The sequence below is a fragment of the Alosa pseudoharengus genome, unplaced genomic scaffold (assembly GCF_046254945.1).
Source record: "Alosa pseudoharengus isolate Yale_2024_CS ecotype anadromous, Long Island Sound unplaced genomic scaffold, YU_APseudo_1.1 YU_APseudo_1.1_scf_9, whole genome shotgun sequence".
Classification (NCBI taxonomy): domain Eukaryota; kingdom Metazoa; phylum Chordata; class Actinopteri; order Clupeiformes; family Clupeidae; genus Alosa; species Alosa pseudoharengus.
In genome coordinates this window covers 22,160,493-22,182,403 of record NW_027468881.1, presented here as the reverse complement: position 1 = coordinate 22,182,403, position 21,911 = coordinate 22,160,493, and the positions used below count along the sequence as shown (strand labels likewise).

Below are 21,911 nucleotides of genomic sequence, written 5' to 3'. Positions count from 1 at the left end.
CAAACAAACAAACAAACAAAAAATAAAAAACATAAAATAAAAACATTAATCCAGTGCATGGATTTCTGGAGAATCTTGACTCCGGATTTTTTTGTTTTTTGTTTTTGCTTTAAATCACTTACAATTAAGAAAAAAAAAATAAGGTTCTGACTTGAGCTTCAGCGCTACCAGTCATGCAATTAAGCAGCCATGTCCACCCATCAGAGTCGAGTGTGTCCTTCCGTGTGTCCACAGTGAACCCCCCCCCCCCCCCCCCCCACACACACACACACACAACAACCCCATTCCCACTGTTTCATAACTTAGCTCAGGTTCACCATACAGAGTAAGAAAAGCACAGCCTGGTGGCTGAGACCAAATAAGCTATTGCTGGAATACACAATCACACCTGTCCAGCTGACATCCACAGGATTCCCCTTTTTGGGGCCTCCTGGGTCCAGGGATTGAAGTCCAGACCCAGAGACAAGGAGACCGGTTGCAGTCTTTCCAGGACAAGGATGACTGGGTTGGCAAAACAACAGCACTCACCCACTTTGGCAAACACACAACACGACCACTTGTGCCTCGGTTATACCTGCGTGGTGTAGTTGCTTTTGTTACTGTGTGGTTAAAACACTGTTGCTGTGCAACTGCTTAGTGTGCTTTTTTGATATGACACCTAATGGCGGAGCATAGAGACAAGCTGATGAAATCACGTCCTGGCCTACGTAGAAGAGAGGGTGTGAATGAGTGTGTGTGTGTGTATATATGTGTGGGTGAATATCTGCATGTGTATTGGTGTGTGTGTGTGTGTGTGTGAATATCTGCACATGTATTGGTGTGTGTGTGTGTGTGTGAAGATCTGCACATGTATTGGTGTGCGTGTGTATATATGTGTGTGTGTGTGTGTGTGTGTGTGTGTGTGTGCGTGTGTATATATATATGTGTGTGTGTGTGTGTGTGTGTGTGTGTGTGTGTGTGTGTGTGTGTGTGTGTGTGTCTGTTTGCATGTGGGGCCTGGGGACTGGGGCTTGTGCAGCAGATCTGAAGCATTACCTTGTGCTGGGCTCCTTAACGTCCTGTCTTTTTTTAATAAAAAAAGGCACTGTCCCCTGTTACATGATGTCAACGAAGAACTCGCAGGGGTTCCCCATGGCGTGCTGGAAGGACTGACGGCTGGCGGTCAGCTCGGGCGGCACGTCGGCCAGCTCGCGCACCGGGGGCGCCCCGGGGGGGCTGTTGCTGGACGCCGCTGCCGAGGGGGCCGAGGCCTTGGGCGCGTAGCGGGCCATGCAGTAGGGCGGCGGCAGGCCTGGGGGCCCGTAGGAGGACGCGTGACTCCGATCGCTGTGACTGCAGGACGCCGGGTGCTGCTGATGCTGCTGCTGGTGGTGGTGGTGGTGGTGGTGGGGTTGGTGGTGTTGGTGGTGTTGGTGGTGGTTGGGCGGGCCGCCGGCGGTGATGGCGGAGGGGATGGCGTGGCTGTAGGAGAAGGCGTAGCTGTGCTGCGACGGGCATTGGCTCCGGTGGGACTGCGAGTGGGAGTGGGAGTGGGCGTGGCTGCTATGGTGGCTCAGCTGACTGGCCGAGCGGTTGCCCGGCCGCCGGCAACCCCACGTGCCCTGCTCGGACTCGCTGCCCCCTACGCCGACGCCACCGACGCCAACGCCACTGCCTCCGCACGCCAACTTGGGCTCCTTGTCCCTCGGGGAAGGCCGGCGTCCAGTCCCCGTTCCAGCGCTGGGGTTGGAGCCGCTGCTTCGGCTACCTGAGAGAAAGAAATGAGGAGGAAACGCACTTTAGAACATCAACCGAGAACTTCCAGAAACATCTCCACTGGAGCTGGTCCCTCCCACCAACATGACTAGGCCACGGGTTAGGGGTGTAACGGCACACAAAAAAGTCACGGTTTTGTGTTTATTTCGGTTTTGAAGTCACGGTTCGGTTCATTTTCACTACAGTAAGCCTGTAGGTAATGCAAACGTAAAATTCACTGACTATAGTGTTGATGCGGATGGGAATAGTATTTTAAAATGTTACTGTTAAAGACTGCACTTGGTACATTCGGTACACATCTGTATTGAACCTGACGTCTTGTACCTGCAGGTTCAGTACGAATACATGTACCTACTACCTTTACACCCCTACCACAGGTTACTTTTTAAAAGAAGTAATGATCAACTTGTTTTTGTAGTTCTCTCAAATGCAGGAAAACATTGGTTGCATTGATATCAAAACAAAATATGTTGAGCATTGATATTGATACAAACCATCAAAATCCAAACAAATAATGATCTATTTGTTTGGTACAGTGAAATATTGTTTGAATTGATATTAAAACTAAATATTAAGTACTGACTTTGATATTAATACAGATATTGAATATCAAGACTGAATCAACAACAAACAAGAGGAAGTAGAAGACATGCTGTCCAAGTGTAGATGACTAATCTGAACACGATGAAACTGATAGTGTTTTGTCGTCATAGTATTTTCATTGTTCAGACTTCCTTTTGAGCAATGAAGGCCATTGCAACACTTGGGATGACCCAAAAAGGGCCATCCCCCATGTGTGTGTGTGTGTGTGTGTGTGCGTGTGTGATGCGTGTGTGACAATCCCATGAGAATCTAATGCTTTGTGATTTTGAGAGACGCCTCTCAAAAGTAAACAAGATAGGATGAGCCACACCACCAGACATGCCCAGAAAATAAAATGGAGGATCACCATGGAATCAGCAGGAATCAAAGAGGGGGGGGGGGGGGGGGGGGGGGTCACGTCAAAACAAACCACTTTTGTACAAGATACAGAGAGAGAGAGGGAGAGAGAGAGAGAGAGAGAGAGAGATGAGAAGGATGAGAGACGAGAGAAAGAACAAAATAAAAATGGGGAAGTGTGAGATCAGGATGACTGGCAGGCTTACCGGATCCCCCCGAGTCCTGAGTTAACCTCGTCCTTCAGTCTACAGATGCCCAGCAGAAACAACACAGGGAACAATCAGAGTTACACAACACGGCGTTGCTCACAACCGCCCTCACACCACTCAATACTGACGCCCCTGACCACCCCCCAGTAAAGAAGAATAGAAACCATCTGAAACTACAGGCGCAGGCGAGGAGCCATCCACACACACACACACACACACACGCACACACACACACAAACAAAAGAACCAGCACCAGCTCATCAATCACACCACGAGCCTGAAAGATGCAAATTCACAGGCATTACCAGCACACACACTCACACATGCTCTCAGATGCACGTAGGGGAAGACAAATGTCCTTAAAACAACAACAACCACAAGAACAGAAAAATGAATAGTTTGCAAAATGCAAATATATGACAGCAACTCAAAGCGGGAACTGCAGATGGGACTGCCAAGACAAGGGCATACCACATGTATGAAATGTCCAACCGAATACAGCGACAAAGGGGAGGTTCTGAAAAGAAAACGGATGCAAAAGGAAAAGAAGAACGAGGAAATGTGAGAGTCAGGACCAGCTGTGCAAGCACAATGTGCCTTCTTCATCTTCATGTACACGTCAGAGGAACTGGTCTGAAACTCACTAAATGATGCACAACCATCAGCCACCTGCCTGCATGGACCAGAGGCCAGCCTGTGGACTTGTTGTAAGATGCTAGCAAACAGTTTTACAAGCTGACATTCCCTCACTGACTCAAAGTGGACAGTACATGTGGAATCAACTCCATCTTCGGAGAAACGGAATTTAACAGCTACGTATATTGACGTCACTCAGAGAGAACATCCTGCACACAAGTAACAAAAAGTGCTTTACACAGAACTTAAATTTCATCTGTATCCGAGTGTGAAATTTAGTTTTCAGAGAGCCGCCCAAACAAAGATAAGGCTGCAGCACATCAAGAGGAAAACACTTGAAGATAACAGGGAGATAAAGAAAGAGAAAGAGAGAGAAACAGAGAGAGAGAGAGAGAGAGAGAATGATCCCTCGGTCAGGGCCACTCACCTTCACTTTGCTGGCTGCCAGCGCTGCCACTGTGGAAGCTGTGGCACGGGTCAGAGTAACCAGGCGGGAAGGTGGGCGGGGCGCTGGGGTACGGGTAAGGGTACGGCTGACCGCCTAGGGGCCACGGGTTGGTGGCGGGAGGGGGGAGAGGGGCCAGGGTGTCCTGCTCCGAGGCCCCACCACTGGAGCCTTCGTTTAGGTTGAGAGATGCCATGTCTGGAGGAAGATCAGAGAGACAGGGGGAGGAAAAGGGAAAGGGGGAGAGAGAGAGAGAGATAGGGAGAGAGAGAGAGAGTGAGAGAGAGGGAGGGAGAGGGAAAGAGATAGATAGGGGGGTGGTTACCAGTTAGAAGAAGAGGAGGTTTTTATCTCTTACAGTGCTGGATAAAGCAGGCTGTCATAGGAGGTGGTGATGAGAGCAGCCTACTTTGGCACAGATCCCCGAAGGTGTAGTAGCACTGCTCGGAGAAAGTGATCTTGTTGACCGTGTGTCTCAGGTAGCCGTGCTTCAGGAGGCTGCTGGCGTACTTGCGCGCGTCCCGTCGGTCCTTGAAGCCGTCCACTCGCGTGTACAGCCAGTCTACCACATCCGCACCTGGTAGAGAGGCAGGAATCAGGCGGTATCAGTAGTCAGCCACCCACACACTATCAATGTCAATGTCAACGTCAATTTAGTTAATTTTGCTTTAACCCTTAAAGGAGTACCGTCACACCGGTGTGATGGGAATGTTGAGAAATGAACGTTCTAAAAAATATCTGGGTTCATTGAATTCAACATAGAATTTTAAAACCTTCAATTGTTGCGGAACTTAGAATGTTCAAAAACCTACACCTTTAAGGGTTAAAAATAGTAAAATAATAGTATAAAATAATAATAATAATAATACAAAGTAGATCCCAGGGGCCTATTGCACAAAACTAGGATAAGGGATTAAGCCGGGATATCTTGGTTATCCTGGCTCAATTTATCCGTGATCCAGTTGCACAAAAGCGGGATAGGGGGCATCAGGATATGTTATGGTATAAGTTACCATGGCGATTTATTCTGTGGAGCTAGCCTGCTCCAGACCAGGCTAAATTCCAGGATCGATTTAATCTCATCCCTTATCTCAGTCAGCAGTCACCACAAACAGAAACCAATAGTTATTCCACTGCCCACTACACATTGTTATCACATATACCTAGACCCACTGTCATTATTTAAACGTTTGTGATCATTAATTAACTCTTACATTCTCACCACTCCTGACCTGTCATGCGACAATATGACATCACGGGAGTGTCTAACCATTTTGCGCGTGGTGGTCGCAGCACTAGCTGCAATATTCTCCTAAACAGAGGTGTTGCTGTTGTGAAAAGGCTATCGCTACCTACTTCACACCGTAGAAGAAGCAATGAAGCCGCTAGTTGCCATGGTGAATCAGTGAATCTGTGATCGGTGGCAGGGTCTATTTGAGGGAGCCGTGAGCGCGCACTTATCCAGGATAGGTTTCACCTGGCTTGATGAATCTGTGTCTGCTCATCCTGGCTTGGTCTTTGTGCAACCAATTAAACCTGTACGCTCTTGTTTTAGATTCATTGAGTGCAGCTCAGTAACTTATCCCGAATGTCTTAATTCTGCTTTTGTGCAATAGGCCCCTGATCAAAGAAATAATGATAACAATAAGAATATATACAAGGTAATAATCTAAAATCGAAAATATGGTAGTGGCGGTGGTGGTGGTGGTGTGTATATGTGTAGGGGGGGGCAAAAGAAAGCTTAAACTGATTTAAAAACTATAGAGTAGAAAAACTATCTGTGTGTGTGCAGAATGACCACACACCTCTGAATGGACCAAATGCTCCTGTATCACAAACACGTATACAGAATTGGAATCAAAGGTACTACTAGGATATAGGTGGTTATGTTCAAATGAACTGGGTCTTGTGAGCAACACTGAACGTTACTATTCTATTTGTCAATCACTATTTTACACATTTAGTTCTCTGATTCATGCATTTTAGTTAAAGGCTTTCATTTGTATAACTTGCTTATAAATAAGTTGCTGCATCGCACGGCAACCATTCTGATAGAGGAAATACATTTCTTGGCTCCATTTCGTGTCTCAACGGCCTCTCAGAGCTTATTGCTTGAGTAAAATAGTCTTCCAGCTAAATATATCTTATCTACTGCAAGCTAAAAGTCAGACCGCTAAAAGCCAGTAACAGCTAGCAGGGATAGGTGTTTGCTACTATAGATTACTCAGTTTCCTCTCACCTATGATGGCGTTAGCGATAGTGATTTTCAGCCACATCCGGTCACGAATCTCCAGGCCAGAATCTGGGAGTTGCATCACCTTCACGATGGTCGCCATGTCCGTTTTATTCACAGAGAGAGGCAGATCATCGAGTTCTAGGAGACAGCGAGAACCACATTTTGAGATTGACTGAGATTAACCAAATACTGGGTCATTCCGTGTCAAATCAGACAAAATCCAGGAAAATGGATGCTGCACCATCTCAGATTTTGCTCAAAGTTTGTCTACCTAATATTTAGGTAACAAAATTAAGACCTGTGATAAATTCCAATGTTTTTTTTTTAGTATTTTTCCACCCTTGTTGTATAATTTTCACACTCTCAGAAATGCCTTATCTTGGAGGCCATGTTTGGGCATTAATATCTAGAAAAGTATTATTCCTAGCCTGCCCACACTTTGTAGGGTGGAAGACAGACATGTTTTCAGTATGACTGGACTGTTACGACTTTGTACTGCATGCCCATTAGTTCTATATAAGGCTCTAGATATGGAAGAAAGTGCAACACTGGTGATATTGAGGGTCTTGTAAACTCATATTTTGTATCCACATGGCACCAATCATTATTTTGTCTGCAAATACAATACTTTATTAATGTCAAGCCTTGGGGTCCCTGCAACAAATGCACTTGTTTAATCCTTAAAATCTTCAAGCCCATTACAGGTGGAGAGCTCAAATATTGGTACATTAACAAAATATAGTATGTAAAGAAAAAAAATATTGATACCAAATGCGTACAAAAACAAGTTTATACTACTCTTAAAGTCACTCTTTTTGCACTTTTTTTTCAAATCTAGGCCCTTGTAGAAGATCAATGAGAATGTTTACCAGTTCAGTCATGAGAACATGTTGTCCACCCTACAATATTTGGGCTGCCTATGAATAATACTGTTCATTATATTAATGTCCAAACATTGATTACCAGATAATGTGATTTTCAGGCAGTAAAACTGAAGTAATTTCAAAGGTTGAAAATAATATGAAGACATAGGATTTGAACAGAAATATTTTACAGGTCTTGGTTTGCTCTGCACAATGACAATAAAGTTGAATCAATAAAGTTGAATCTAATCTCATCTAATCTAATCTAATAATATATTAAGGAAAACATTAGCACAACAAAGGCCCAGGAAGTGAACAGCATTTTAAACACGGGAAAACCCTCTGCTAATCATTATGTGCATGGAGAATCGCTAAGATCTACATACCGGTAAACAGGAAAGGAAACAATTGATTATAATCTTTTTAAGGACACCATTTCCCAGAATCAACAGTACTCATGACTCAAGTCAAGGTCAGGACACAACTACAATACAACATTTCTTTCACTATGAGTTCACTACACAGAGGATGGTCTATGAGGTCACTACACAGGGGATGGCTATACATTTCATTTCCCCATTCTTCCTTCTTCTAAAGCACTGATCCGATTCTGAATAATTGGGCTATTGGACACTGCGGTTAATACAAGGGTGCGGTCGATACACAGTTTTGTCTTTTATGATTTGCATAAAACACCGCCATGCGTTTATTTTATACACGATGCGGCTAATACATACATAAAAAGCTTCCCTGTACAATCCAATTTTCCTGTTCAAGAACATAATCAATTTATCGACTGACTGCTGGGGTGCAAGTCAGCAGAGGTGCGTTCAAATTCGGCAAACATTGGTGAACGTTTGAGGCGAACATGTTTTCTCTGAATTGTTCAATTTGAACGATTTGGTGTTAACGTAACTGTCATTGCATTGTTACCTTTGTCAAGCTCATGTCCAGCTCCACCGTATGTTCGCGGAAAACTACCTCCTCAGACAATTTGCAAACGTTCGCCTATGTTTGCGAATTTGAACACACCTCAGATCTTTTTACTCTGTCCAGCCTGTTTCAGTGCACATCCAGACCATGTGGAGGAATATGGAGCTTTACCATAGTGAGGATAAGGCCCAGTCAGTGCTGTGGTGTGGGAGATCCAGGCAGCAGGGTCAATGGGTCTCACTGGTTCAGCTGAGGAAAAAAAACCAAAGTAGATATTAGTATGTACTATTAGTCCTATTAGTAATATACTGTATGGACTCTTTGTGATGCTAACTGCTGTTAGAATAAGTAGTACAGGGCTCCTACCTCTGGGGATAGTGAAGTAACTTCGAGGGGACGGGTCCCAGCACTTGGCCACGGTTAGACTGATGGGACTGCACACAGAGCATTTACATTTACATTTATTAATTTAGCATTCTATCCAAAGCCACTTACATCTCACAATTACCAGGACCATTGTCCCCGGAGCAACTTTAAAGGTGTCCTGCCACACAAAACCGCCACACAAAAGGTGCCCTGCCACACAAAAAAAAAACTTGTATTTTTTTAAAAATATGTTAGTTCCATATGTGTTTGTGCTATGTTGTGTATGTGAACATGAACAGCTACCTCCTCTGGCAGCGCTAGCCACTGAAAAGAAATAAGCGGAGAAATCAGGCCAACTGCAAAAGCTCTTCAGTTTAATGTGGAATTAACTGAGCTCATTACTATTCATGAGCTCGCCCAGTTAAGACCGTGCCCACAGAATTCGTCTAGCTCTGTGACAGTTTTCGTATGTAAGGATGGCTGAATGTCAACGGGATTGTGCGCTATGCACGAATAGAACTTCGACAATGCATTTTGCCCAATAACTCAGTAGGCAAAATTGAGTTGAGAATCAAATGGCTTCAGTTTATTTTTTTGAACAATGCCACAGGCTTTGCAAAAAGGCTGCTGTTGAAGCCTGGAGCAGTAGACTACCATCACGGCAGTCTGCAACCAGAAGCAGTGTTTAATGCACTCGCTAGCCTAGCAGGTTTTATGCCCATTTGGACAATGCTAGCACTCGCTAGCCAAGCTAAGTTCATGCCAAATTAGTTGATAACACCTGTCATGTTATGGATGAAACCGACTAGGTGTTAGCCAATCAGAGTCAAGCAACTTAACTCGTTGAATATTAATGAGAACTAGTGCAAATGAAACTGAGTCTTCCTGCAGGCTTTCTATACCACGCTAGAATGGCTTGAAACAAGGTAACCAAGGCATGTTTTTCACAAAAAATGTTACAGAATCCATGGTAGAACTTCAGACATTACCACAAAATAATGAAATACATGTGGCAGGGCACCTTTAAGTGCCTTGTTCAAGGGCAAAATGGTGGAAGCCGGATATTGAACCCACAACTTTTCAGACTACTACATGCCAACCAGCTCCTTAACCACTACGCGACACTACAGACCATAGTTGCTGTAGGCCTAAGTTTCCACTGTATGACTGTGTGTGGGTGATAATATGCAACGAGGTCTGGTCTACTATAGGAGTCTATCCTCCCACACACATATCACAATTCCTCTAAAGGCTCTCTGGCGCTTGCAGCATTGTTCCCAGGAGGAACCCATCTCCACACTATGACAGATCCATATGGAAGCATCATTTTTTAAAATGCCTCTGGCTAGAAAAAAAAAATGCCTTACCCGGGCTTGGACACAATTTCTCTCAGAATCCTCACAGCGTCGTCATTGCTCATGTTCTCAAAGTTCACATCATTAACCTGAGACAGAGATAGCTGATGTCATTTATATAGCTACACAATATATTGAGGTTTGTTTAGTTCATTCATGCTGTGTTCCTATGGAGAAAATGCACTGACAAAGCTCATCACATTACACAAAACGTCTGTGGGTGCAGCCTGACACTCATCATGAAATCCTTATTTTTGGACGTAGCCTAAGATGTCTCCTCACAATATCCTGGTCTGTATCCTCAGTATTCACTCTCAATCTTAGCACTAAGCTAAACAATGTATGAATAGTTTGGTTCCAAAACACTATATACACCATTTTAATGAATTTTGCATGAATATTTTTTTTTATTTTTGGCTGAATAAGTATATATACCTTAGCTTAATGCTAAGATTGATAGTGAAAATTGAGGATACAGACCAGGGTGATGAGCTAAGCTAATGCTTTAGAGCCATGCCTCATATGATGCTACACAGGCACCTGATCATGAAAGACTAGCTGCATGCAGCATGAAAGCTCCTTCACACAGACAGGCCTGGAGAGATTAACTTGAGAGATTGTGGCCTGCAACTGTGGCGACACTGCACACTCAGAGAGAGAGCATATCACACACATCAAAGACGCCTGCTAAAGGAAGGAAAGGGAAAGGCACACACACAACATAAGCCACACGTAGACGGCACATACACACACACACACACACACACACACACACAACATAAGCCACACGTAGACAGCACACACACACACACACGCACACACACACACACACACACACACACACACACACTCACACACACAACATAAGCCACACGTACATACCCACACACACACAAACATAAAACCACACGTACACAGCACACACACACACACACACATTAGCCACACTTACACAGCACACACATGTACACACACACACACACACACACACACACACACACACACACACACACACATACACACACACACACACACAGAATGTCTGGGTCTGACATTAAAGGAATTATCCAGAGTAAAATGCACTTTAGATCAATTTACAGATGATTGGGAGTACATACGTTGAGTTGACATCAAAATAATGTCATTCGGATGTGTTTTGAGAAGGGTCGATTTTACCGTTTTTAGTCAAAACTCGTTAGCCTGGAAGTGACCCGGGCATGTCATTTCGCCGCTACAAAACGCTATTTTTATACCTCTTCTGAAGTTCCAAACAACATTACACTTACGTGCTGCAGTTGCCATCTTTAGGGGAAAGTCCGTAGGAGTCGATTGCCGAGTGTGGAGTAACACGCTCTGGAAATACACAATTTCGTCGCCGTTTTTGCTTTTTTAAAAACATAGTCCAATATTTCTTTCAAAATTGAAATGAAGTTGGACTACTGGACTATGTTTTTAAAAAAAAAACTTCTACTCCACACTCGGCATTCGACTCCTACGGACTTTCCCCTAAAGATGCTAGCTGCAGCAGCAACATTTCCGGAAAGGTACTGGCTTGATGAAATTCATTCTGGACTCTCTATCCGACCACATAAAGACCTCGGGATACTTCGGTTTGGCTTTAGGGACCCTCTACTCACTACCACGTAAGTGTAATGTTGTTTGGAACTGTAGAAGAGGTATAAAAATAGCGTTTTGTAGCGGCAAAATGACATGCCCGGGTCACTTCCAGGCTAACGAGTTTTGACTAAAAACGGTAAAATCGAACTTTCTCAAAACACATCCGAATAACATGATTTTGATGTCAACTCAACGTATGTACTCCCAATCATCCGTAAATTGATCTAAAGTGCATTTTACTCCGGATAATTCCTTTAATACTAAGTCAGTATTTCAATCGGGTGAGTGCCCAGATAGCAAGAGGCTGGCGGACCACTGACGGTCCATTGGGGGCATAGCTGGCGGTCCACTGGCATTTTGCTCATTGGTTCTCTGGCGGTCCGCTGGCGGGTTGCAGAAAAATTGCTATTGGTCTAAAATATTTTTCATTTGTTCAGTTATACTCCATATATCATTTTATTAACTTTTCTTAATATTCATGACAAGTTAAATTTAAAGAGATGGCAGCATACCACCAGTGTTCTGCTATCTGCCAATCTGATTTTGCTATCTGGGTGTATGTCTGAACATAAAAGTTTAAAATACGGTTAGATTCACACCTAGCGAGGGCGGGTGGTGATAATGTTTTGTGAGAAACTGATGGTGTTAGAAAACTGATGGTGTTAGGAACTGATGGTGAGAAACCGATGGTGTTTGGCTTAACTGTAGCTTATAAGTTTATGACTTTGTCATAATCAAGTTCATTCGTTAATTTTTGTTTTGTTCATTTCGCTAATTTTGGCAAAGACGGTAAGTTGCCATGGACAACCATTGTAGGCTACTGTTCTCCCTGTGTGTTGTGCACATCCAGTAAGCGAACACGGTTAAAAAGCAAGCCATGAGCCAGGACAAGAAGTGTCCTGCTCCTTTATTGACACACACACATGCATGTGATGTGACACATGCTAGAAATGTACAAGTATAGCCAGCTTTTCAGGCTTCTGGCTTCAGACTATAGCTTTGCCTGCCAACTGGCATTTCCATGTATTTCCCCACCGCTACTCCTTTCAGGAAACTACACTCCATAGGTCACACATTTCTTTTTCTCGAAACACATATTTCCTGCTGTGAATGTTCCAATGATAGTAGAGGGCCATGAATATGATCTGGATGGCAGCAACCAATTTTACATGGGAACATTTCTTGACACCTGCATAACGCAATCGTTGTGAAACCTCTGATAGCGTTACAGAATGTTAGCATCATTTCCTGACATTTCCTGCACACTAATAGTGTGTCACAATCAAAGTTGGTCAGACCATGCACGTTAAACAGACTGGAGCACCTGCAAGAGCATGTCGCCGGGCTCGATCCTGCCATCGGCAGCCACTGCGCCGCCCTTCATGATGGAACCGATGTAGATTCCTCCGTCCCCCCTGTCGTTGCTCTGGCCTACTATGCTGATGCCCAGGAAGTTGTACTTTTCTGGACAGGAAGAAGAAGAAGAGGAATAATAAGTCTATTGAAGTCCAAAATGTCCATCAGCAGATGGTCTCTATTGTGAATCCCTAAAGAAGTAATAAATAAAGGGAGAGGAGGAGGAGGTATATATAGAGAGAGAAAGGGAGAGAGAGGGCGAGAGAGAGAAAGGGAAAGAGAGAGGGATAGGGGCAGCCGTGGCCTACTGGTTAGCGCTTCGGACTTGTAACCGGAGAGTTGCCGGTTCGAACCCCGACCAGTAGGCACGGCTGAAGTGCCCTTGAGCAAGGCACCTAACCCCTAACCCACTGCTCCCCGAGCGCAGCTGTTGTTGCAGGCAGCTCACTGCGCCGGGATTAGTGTGTGCTTTACTTCACTGTGTGCTGAGTGTGTTTCACTAATTCACGGATTGGGATAAATGCAGAGACCAAATTTCCCTCACGGGATCAAAAGAGTATATATACTTATACTTAGATAGATAGAGATAAAGAAAGAGAGAGAGGTGAAAGGGAAAGAGGGAGTGAGAGAGAGAGAGAGAGAAAGGGTAAGAGAGGATAGATAAAGAGAGAGAGAGGTGAAAGGGAAAGACAAGTGCTCTAAAATAACTGATGCTGGAGATGTGACAGGTTCCTTACCCATGTTGAGAGTGACAGTGATGATGTTGAGGCTCATAGTGGAGTCGGTGATGCTACTAAACGAAGACGACTGCAAAAACACAGAAGCCAACACACACCATCAGTACCACCGGCCCTCAGTTATTAGGAAACTCTAACAGACGTATGGAAGCAACAGAAGAAGAAACAACAAACGTATAGAGTCTATAGATCATTTTCAGATGTGGCTTCCTCAGACTGACAGTCCAGTGGTGTACCCACCCGGTCCATCTTGGCCACTTTCTGCCTCCGTCTCCGCCGCTTGTGCCTACGCATGAGCTGAGAGGAGGAACTCTGCTCTGTGGAGCTGCTGAGTCTAAAACACACAGAGAATAAAGACAAAGAGAAAGACAGAAGAAAGGAAGGAAGAAAGAAAGAAAGAAAAGAAAAACAGACTCATAGTTGTTGTTTTACAAGCATATAAAACCAGTCAAACACAGGCATTCTTTAGAGTTAGAGTGCATGTCCTTTCACTTCTGTGAGTTGTGTTTTGAATGTGGTCAAACTCTGTTTGTTCTGTCTGCTGTTCTGTCTGTTTTTGTTGTTGTTTTTATTTATTCTGCCTTTATTGTTATTGCTTGTTTTATGTGCTTTGTGTCAATTTACTATATACTATAATATTCCCTGATTTTCTTTTAGGTGACCTTGTAACACCTGTCCATGGACAACAGATGTAAAATAGTCATTTTTGGCTAATTCTGGCATATGTACATTTCATGTTTATTAATGTGCAATGTCCATGTCAAATTAACCTTAACATAAATAAATAAATAAACAAACAAAAGGGACAAACACAAGAACAAATGGTGGTATTGTGATGTCATCTGATTCAGGGAATATTTCACACTGTGTACAGACCAGAACTGGACAACAATAGTCACACATTGTGGCAGATGATATCAACACCACCCTCGTGTTATGCAACGCCTTACTTACATCATCTACCACAATTTTCCAAGAACACATGAAGATTCCAATAAAACATTCTGGAACATGAGGCACAAAATAACAACACATGATCTCAGACTTATGAAGCAATGGGCCTTATGCTCCCTGTCTGTTTACCTACAGCAAGTGAACTCTATAGAGCACACTGTGAGCTCAAAAGCAATTAGGATGGGATCTGGGAAAAACCCATCACATGGTGAAATCAAAAACTATTGTTTACAGCTCCGTTTCAGCTCCCTCTAATGAATTTTTACCAAGAACTGCTACTTGGGATTTTCAGAAGTAGCACTGGAGCTTTTCAAGAGCTGCGTGCAAATCACTCCACCCAACTAGCAGAACATAGTTCCAAGTATGTTAATCCTTATAAAGTTTCATTTTACATTAGAATTTGTACACATTGTACATGTTTATACTAGTCACAAAATGTAAATGATAAAATGTTGGAGATCACTATTGGGAGTTGTAAGCTAATTGGAGCCGTCCACTTCAAAGACACTGTGTTAAGCTAGGCTAGCGGTGGGTGCGTCAGAACAAGTTACTGCACGCACAGAGACAAGAAGGGTATGTATTGACTTATCTAACTGGGAGATACGGTGAATAAGCTAATGTACCCAAATGTTGGTGTTTCCATTCTGACACCATCCTAGCAACATCCTGGATACCGTCCCCTGGCAACATCCGGAATCCTATCCTACAATTGTTACCTACCTGGATGTTGCTAGGATGGTATCAGAATCCTAGGTTGGTGAAATTTCACCGTGTGATGGGTTTTCCCATCACAATTTGATTCCAGGGCTCCCCCTAGTGGGCGAAGGGATGAGCAACAGCAAATGGCACCAACCTGCTAGTGTCTTCGTCCTCCTCGCTGTCCACAAAAGAGCTGGACTCCAGCTCGCTGCTCATCATGGAGGCACTGTCGAAGCCCATGGCTGAGTCGCGGGCGCCACGATCGGTTTTGGAGTGCCCGTTGACCCGGGAGACTAAATGAGGAACAACACACGGAAGGTCAGAAAAAGCACTGAGGGCAGGGATGCATCTGTCTCCATGGCAACATATTTACCTCCAGACACAGGAACAAGATGAAGACAAAGATGACATAAATAATTTCACAAACGTCGATATTGCATACAAATTAGGATGCACACACACATTTTTGATGCGATCTGGGAAAACCCTTCACATGGTGCACTTTTACCAACTTATGATTCTGATACCATCCTAGCAACAGCCAAGATTTGGGGATTTTGGGTGGTAGATTCTGGAAATAACAAGTACTTTCATGAAGAAGTCTCCATGGAGCAACCATAACCATAACTAGAAACATCATAACCATAACCATGAGCATTGAACAGTACCATGAAAGGAGCCAAGAGGAGAAAGAGAAGTGGTATTGTTAAATACAGGGCTCCCACTTTAAGTCAAATGTAAAATTCCATGACTTTTCCCTGACAAAAAACCCCCCAGAATGTCCATCATCTACTATGAATGGTACAATATACCGACTAAAGATTCCAGAGCAGCCGCGTAGCGTTCAAGCATCTTTCTCTTTTTAGAGCTGGTGATGAGTAAACGAGCATTGAATAAACAAAGTTGGGTTAACCACAACTACTCAAGCAAGCAGTAAAGCTAATAACCAGATATACGCCAATTCTGTGTGGAAATACATTTGTATTAATGTATTTTGGCAAGTAAATTTTAAACTGCTACAACAAAATACCCTGATATTACATGACTTTCCCCAAAAAATTATAAAATTCCCTAACATTCCATATCTGGAATGGACTTTTCAAAATTCCATGACCATGAGAAATTCCATGACCCGTGGGAACCTGTAAATAGTTGATTGTGTTTATACGTGTTTATACAATGACACACTTATGATGTACTAAGGAAGTACACTTCTAGTGCAATTCAAGAGAAAACAGTCCTGGCCTCATTGACCCTAATGTTTGACACACGTAACTAACTAGTTCCCTTCACACACACACACACACACACACACAAAGCATACGTACACTGCCAGGGCCTTGGCTGATGCCAAGCCTCAGGGTGGCACCGTATTGGTTGGAGGGGTCGGGTCAGATGATGAAGACGATGCCTAGTTGGGCCTCTCCAAGAACGACCAAGACATTCCAATATAATGGGAGTGCTCATTTCTACGAAGCACTATATGCCCAGAGAAGTACAACAATTGTGTGTGTGTGTGTGTGTGTGCTGGTGTAAGTGTGTGTGCCCATACATTAATTATCAACACCCGACTGCTGTTTGAACTGCTCTTTCATTCATATCTCTTCCCTGCACAACCCAGTACAAACATGCCAGAGTGCACAAAGCAAGGATTTCTCCCAGCCCTGTGTGTGGCCCAGACAATCTTATCACGCAGCTATAAAGAGTCCAGGCTCCGTCGGAAAAGAACAACAAAAACATGCAGTCCAAAGTGTGTGGTATGCTATTACACTCACTCACACTCACTCATACATACACACACACACACTACACACAGAAACACACGCTGTAGGTCTGAATGAATGAACGATCTCTGGAGTTCTTTCATGCTCAGAAACGCGTGTATGCTGCCCCCTCCCTGCGCACTCAGTTTGGCTGAAATCTGCAGGGTGGCAGGTGTCTGGCTCCACGTCTTATCTGCAATAGAGGTGCTGAAGGAAAGGAAACACAGATAGGAATAAACCCATAGTCAGTCACTGAAGTAGAAATTTACATAAAAAAAAATAGAATGATTCAATTCGGCGCTGGCTGGAAACGGCTCACGAACATCTGGAATCAGCTATTAGGCTACCTAACGATACATTCAGCATTTAGTAATGCTAGAACTGAGAGACTAACGAGGACTTTTTCACACTTCACTTTCACAAAAAGACTGCTAGACTAGATTGTCAATGAGGCTTTCATCATCTTGGTAACACAAATATGTCTGGGATTCGTTTCAAGCTTTAAATTAATTACAAAAATATCCCGAGGCAAAAGAAAAAACCCAGACGAAAAACATCCAGTGATGTTCATTTTGCGAATTCAGTGAATGCTTAACGGCTCAAAGAAGTCCAGTAAATGTAATAATAATAATAATAATAATAATAATAATAATAATAAACGTTTGGATAGTCTGCTTACCACAACACAATAAAGACGCGTTAAATTTAACCCTGGCGCATAAACGTTGCTGACACCAACACGTCAATAAAGGATGTATGGCAATTATTAAGACATGGGGAAAAGTTCTTTAGTCGACCGCGTGTTCTAGATCCCTGTCAGAGAATTGTTTCCAGCCGGTTAGCATCCAAAATTCCCCATAGGCTACTCACATGCTCAATATTTATCACTGCAGATATTCTAGTACAAAATGGAGCGAAACAAATGTGCAATCCGCCATAACGCGGTCTACATTAAATAGGCTAATTTAGGTGATATTTGCCCTTCTTCAATTAAAATCCAAAACTCCCGTCTTACCTTAACTAGTAAGAGTGCTCTGCTAAGCTGTCAGTCACTAGGAGGAAGTTATTTGGAGGACAACGAGAGTGCACACAAAGTCGTTTAACTCACGCTGTGCACGCTCTTTGCTAAGGTGCTGTCAGGTGGCGGAATTATTCCCAAGACAGAGCAGACCGCGGCGCTTATCGGTTACGCTAAACTATGATGTACGTTGCTGCCACCAGGTGATTTATGACATTATCGGCAGGTCTAAGCACATTATCACACACAATCTATGCTGCCTCTGGACAATAACATACATACATCTTTTTGTAGAAGACACTCACCACTAAACGTATAACCAACATGATCTGTCATTCAGAAAAGAGAGCAATACTGATTATGTTAGTTGCAGCCGGCACAATCTTTTCACTGCAGATTTTTAGCCCTGAATGTTCATGACAGGCGAACTCAAATTTCAACCAAACAAAAAAAGAAAGCTGAAGGCCAAAACGTCGCAGAAAGGCAGAACCCCATTGCTGAGAGGCAAAACAGAGTAGACAACAGTGTTATGATAAATCAGGCCAATTGACCTATCTCAGTACAGGAGTGGGTGCCTGAGGGCAGTGAAAGGGATCCTCTCTCTCTCGGGTGCATAGACGCTTGTGCCCCTAGGCATGACACCTGCCCCCTCCTTAACCCACCGAAAACTACATTATTCATCTACTCTCTCAGAAAGAGCACCCAATGCTAAGGGAAACCTCACACCTTGTACACTCACAAGTGTACATTTCTGTTCACAACCCCCCGCCCCCCCCAAAAAAACAGCCATCACCACTTTAACCTCTGTATCATAAACACAGTCCAGACTTGCACCATGAGAGACATACAACATACTTCTTGTACCACAAAGGAGTACACTCTACGAGAGTGTGAATAGGAGGTAATAACAGAACTCACTAGAGATGGCTGCTCATTAGTGAGAGTTAATGAACACACAGTCAAGCACATTCACAGGCAGTCCAGATGGGCAGGGGATAATTAATTACTCATCCTGAACACGGGCGTTTCTGGAGCACAAGCTCTGGGAGGTGATCTGACACACACACACACACACACACACACACACACACACACACACACACACACACACACACACACACACACACACACACACACACACACACACTACATCCTATGGTCCTATAGGTTCATACAAAATAACAAAATCATCAAGCGAGCAAATGACAAACTTGTTTACTTGTTATTGATGTTTGTTAAAAACAGACAACTAATGATGAGAAGATTATTTGTCTGGATTTCACTGAAATTCCCAAGTGTATTGCCCATTTATTAATTGGCCATTCATTAATGAAACCACAGCGGGCTTGAATGACACTTCTGCATTTGTTCCACATGTACTTTGATAGCTGTAGGATGTTCTGCTTCTATTTAAAGTATCTTTTGAATTGAGTGACGTTTTCTTGGTAATGTTTGTTTAATTTTGGTAATGAGCATAGCAGTTATGGCATACGTGCCAATGTTTGATAATTATAATGTGTAAAATCTCTAGAAAAACTGTACGCTCATGTTTTTGTAGGACGGATGAAGTGTTTGTCTCCAGAGTACACCTAACAGCAAAACACAGACACATACAGCCAAATACTCTAATAAACACCACTCCATTTGCTGCTCCTAATTAAGAGCCATTACCTGATGAATGCCTGGCTAATGAGGTGGGAACAGCAGGAGACCCCAAGCCTGGAAGGTGAGAGAGTTGTTAGAGTGTCAAATGCCACCGCTAGTGGGAGACCGTAATTAGGATGCCTTTCAGTGCGAGGATCTCTCCGTGAGACAGACAAAAAACACAGGAACAATACATAGAAACCTGGGAGAAGTGCAGAGAAATATATATGTGTGTGTGTGTGTGTGTCATGAAGGGGTGTCAAAAAACCCCACAAGGATTTGGAGATCTCTGTTCCCTCTGCATGAACCGAACAGTTCTGAGCATAAACAAACATGCCTTACATCTCCGTCTCACAAGCAAAGGAATCGTGCACATACTCCACTGATGAGCCTTTTCATTTTTTCTCTATCCATTTCTCTCTCTCTCTCTCGCTCTCTCTCTCAAGATGGGAGAAGACTTTCATCTTTCCAGGGGGTCTTTCCCCGTAGACCATTTCTTTCCATCTATGCAAACTGTGCAGCCAAGAAAACAAACAAGCCACAAATCATTCGTCTGAAAAGAAGAACCAACAGAGGTTCCCCTGTGCACAAAATGTAAAGCTCTTTAATGTGCAGACGCTTTCACAAAACCCCCTCACGACCGCGGCACGCTCATCCCTGCACGTTCACATGTCTGCAGCAATCTCGCTAACTAATCCAAGTATTACAAGAGATTTACTGACAGTCTATGATGAAGATGTCATTGACACATTGATGTGGACACTGCAGATGTACGCATTTGGACAAATACTTGGTGTTGGCATTCTGACCAGTGGTGTAGTCTACGTGATACGCAGGACTACGCAGTATACCCACTTCAAAAGCATCACCATCTCAGTATACCCACTTAAAATCTTTGGAACATTTGGGGTTGATGACCACTATACTACCACTATACCCACTACAGCTAACTAGACTACATCACAGTATACCCACTACAGGTAACTAGACTAAATCACAGTATACCCACTACAGCTAACTAGACTACATCACAGTATACCCACTACAGCTAACTAGACTACATCACAGTATACCCACTACAGCTAACTAGACTACATCACAGTATACCCACTACAGCTAACTAGACTACACCACAGTATACCCACTACAGCTAACTAGACCAGTGTTTTTCAACCACTGTGCCGGGGCACACTAGTGTGCCGTGAGAGATCATCAGGTGTGCCGCAGAAAATTACCCAAATGTCACTCACTGGTCCAGAAAAGCAATTGTTGCATCAAATAATTTATAACCACATGCCCTCATTGATTGTATGATTGCACTATTTGTGGTATGCAGGCATTGTACAACGGGGGCCCCATATCCAGTATTCACAGAATCATCACATATCCAGTTCATAACAACAATTAAATTAGATATAGTCACCTACAAATGAAACAGAGGGCGCTTGTTTTATTGAGCAGGTCTTGCATAGAAGCCATAATAAGGCCATATCTGTGTATTATTTGAAATTTTAGGCTATGGTATGTTTATTTTTTCTTCACACAGGATGTTAGTGTGCCGTGGGACATTTTATGTGTCAAAAGTGTGCCGTGGCACAAAAAAGGTTGAAAAACACTGAACTAGACTACATCACAGTATACCCACTACAGCTAACTAGACTACATCACAGTATACCCACTACAGGTAACTAGACTAAATCACAGTATACCCACTACAGCTAACTAGACTACATCACAGTATCCCTACTACAGCTAACTAGACTACATCACAGTATACCCACTACAGCTAACTAGACTACATCACAGTATACCCACTACAGCTAACTAGACTACACCACTGGCTCTGACTGTGTGTAGATTCACATGCATGCAGTTTGAGGACTTTAAAGCAACACCAAAGAACTTTTCCTCTGTCAAACGCACTATTTGTTTTTCCAGCACCAGCTTTGCAAATAACAATGTCCACAGACAAGGTAGAATATGTTGCATGATTTTATGAAAGTACGATGTATTGCGACTTCAGATGCAAGTCAAATTTGTAGTTTCTTATGTCTCATTCCATCGAACTACAGATCCGCTACCCGATCTGGCAAACTTACATAGTGCGGTTATAGCCGATAGAGGGCCGCGCAGCGAATGCAGAAGTGCCGTTCACCCTGTTGATGAACCACTGAAACGATTTTGGAAACATTATTTTAAGGTGCAAAAAACTCTTTGGTGTTGCTTTAAGAATGGCCACAGGTTTTACATTCATTTGGCTTGGTTTAAGTTGTACTCTTTCTTTGTTCCTTTGTGGTCAACAGAACCTGCAACCTGCTCTATATCTCTTGAAGAATAGGGATTAACGAGTTGAATGGGAAATAGCTCAAAGACACAAGACACAAGG

At 43.4% G+C, this 21,911-nt stretch overlaps 1 protein-coding gene across 1 annotated transcript in view; it reads right to left on the bottom strand.

The window, feature by feature from the left end:
• Nucleotides 1-245: 245 nt before the first annotated feature.
• The window catches only part of dvl1a (dishevelled segment polarity protein 1a), a 39,753-nt gene continuing 18,087 nt past the window's right edge, over nt 246-21,911 (bottom strand). Inside the window, exons 5-15 of the mRNA XM_076277142.1 lie at nt 15,255-15,393; nt 13,688-13,781; nt 13,448-13,517; nt 12,679-12,818; nt 9,750-9,826; nt 8,383-8,450; nt 8,188-8,265; nt 6,224-6,358; nt 4,394-4,561; nt 3,967-4,182; nt 246-1,747 (exon numbers count right to left, since the gene is read on the bottom strand). Of these exons, the coding sequence (XP_076133257.1) occupies nt 1,095-1,747; nt 3,967-4,182; nt 4,394-4,561; nt 6,224-6,358; nt 8,188-8,265; nt 8,383-8,450; nt 9,750-9,826; nt 12,679-12,818; nt 13,448-13,517; nt 13,688-13,781; nt 15,255-15,393 (1,838 nt within the window). The 3' untranslated portion in view covers nt 246-1,094. The remainder of the gene's footprint in view (nt 1,748-3,966; nt 4,183-4,393; nt 4,562-6,223; nt 6,359-8,187; nt 8,266-8,382; nt 8,451-9,749; nt 9,827-12,678; nt 12,819-13,447; nt 13,518-13,687; nt 13,782-15,254; nt 15,394-21,911) is intronic.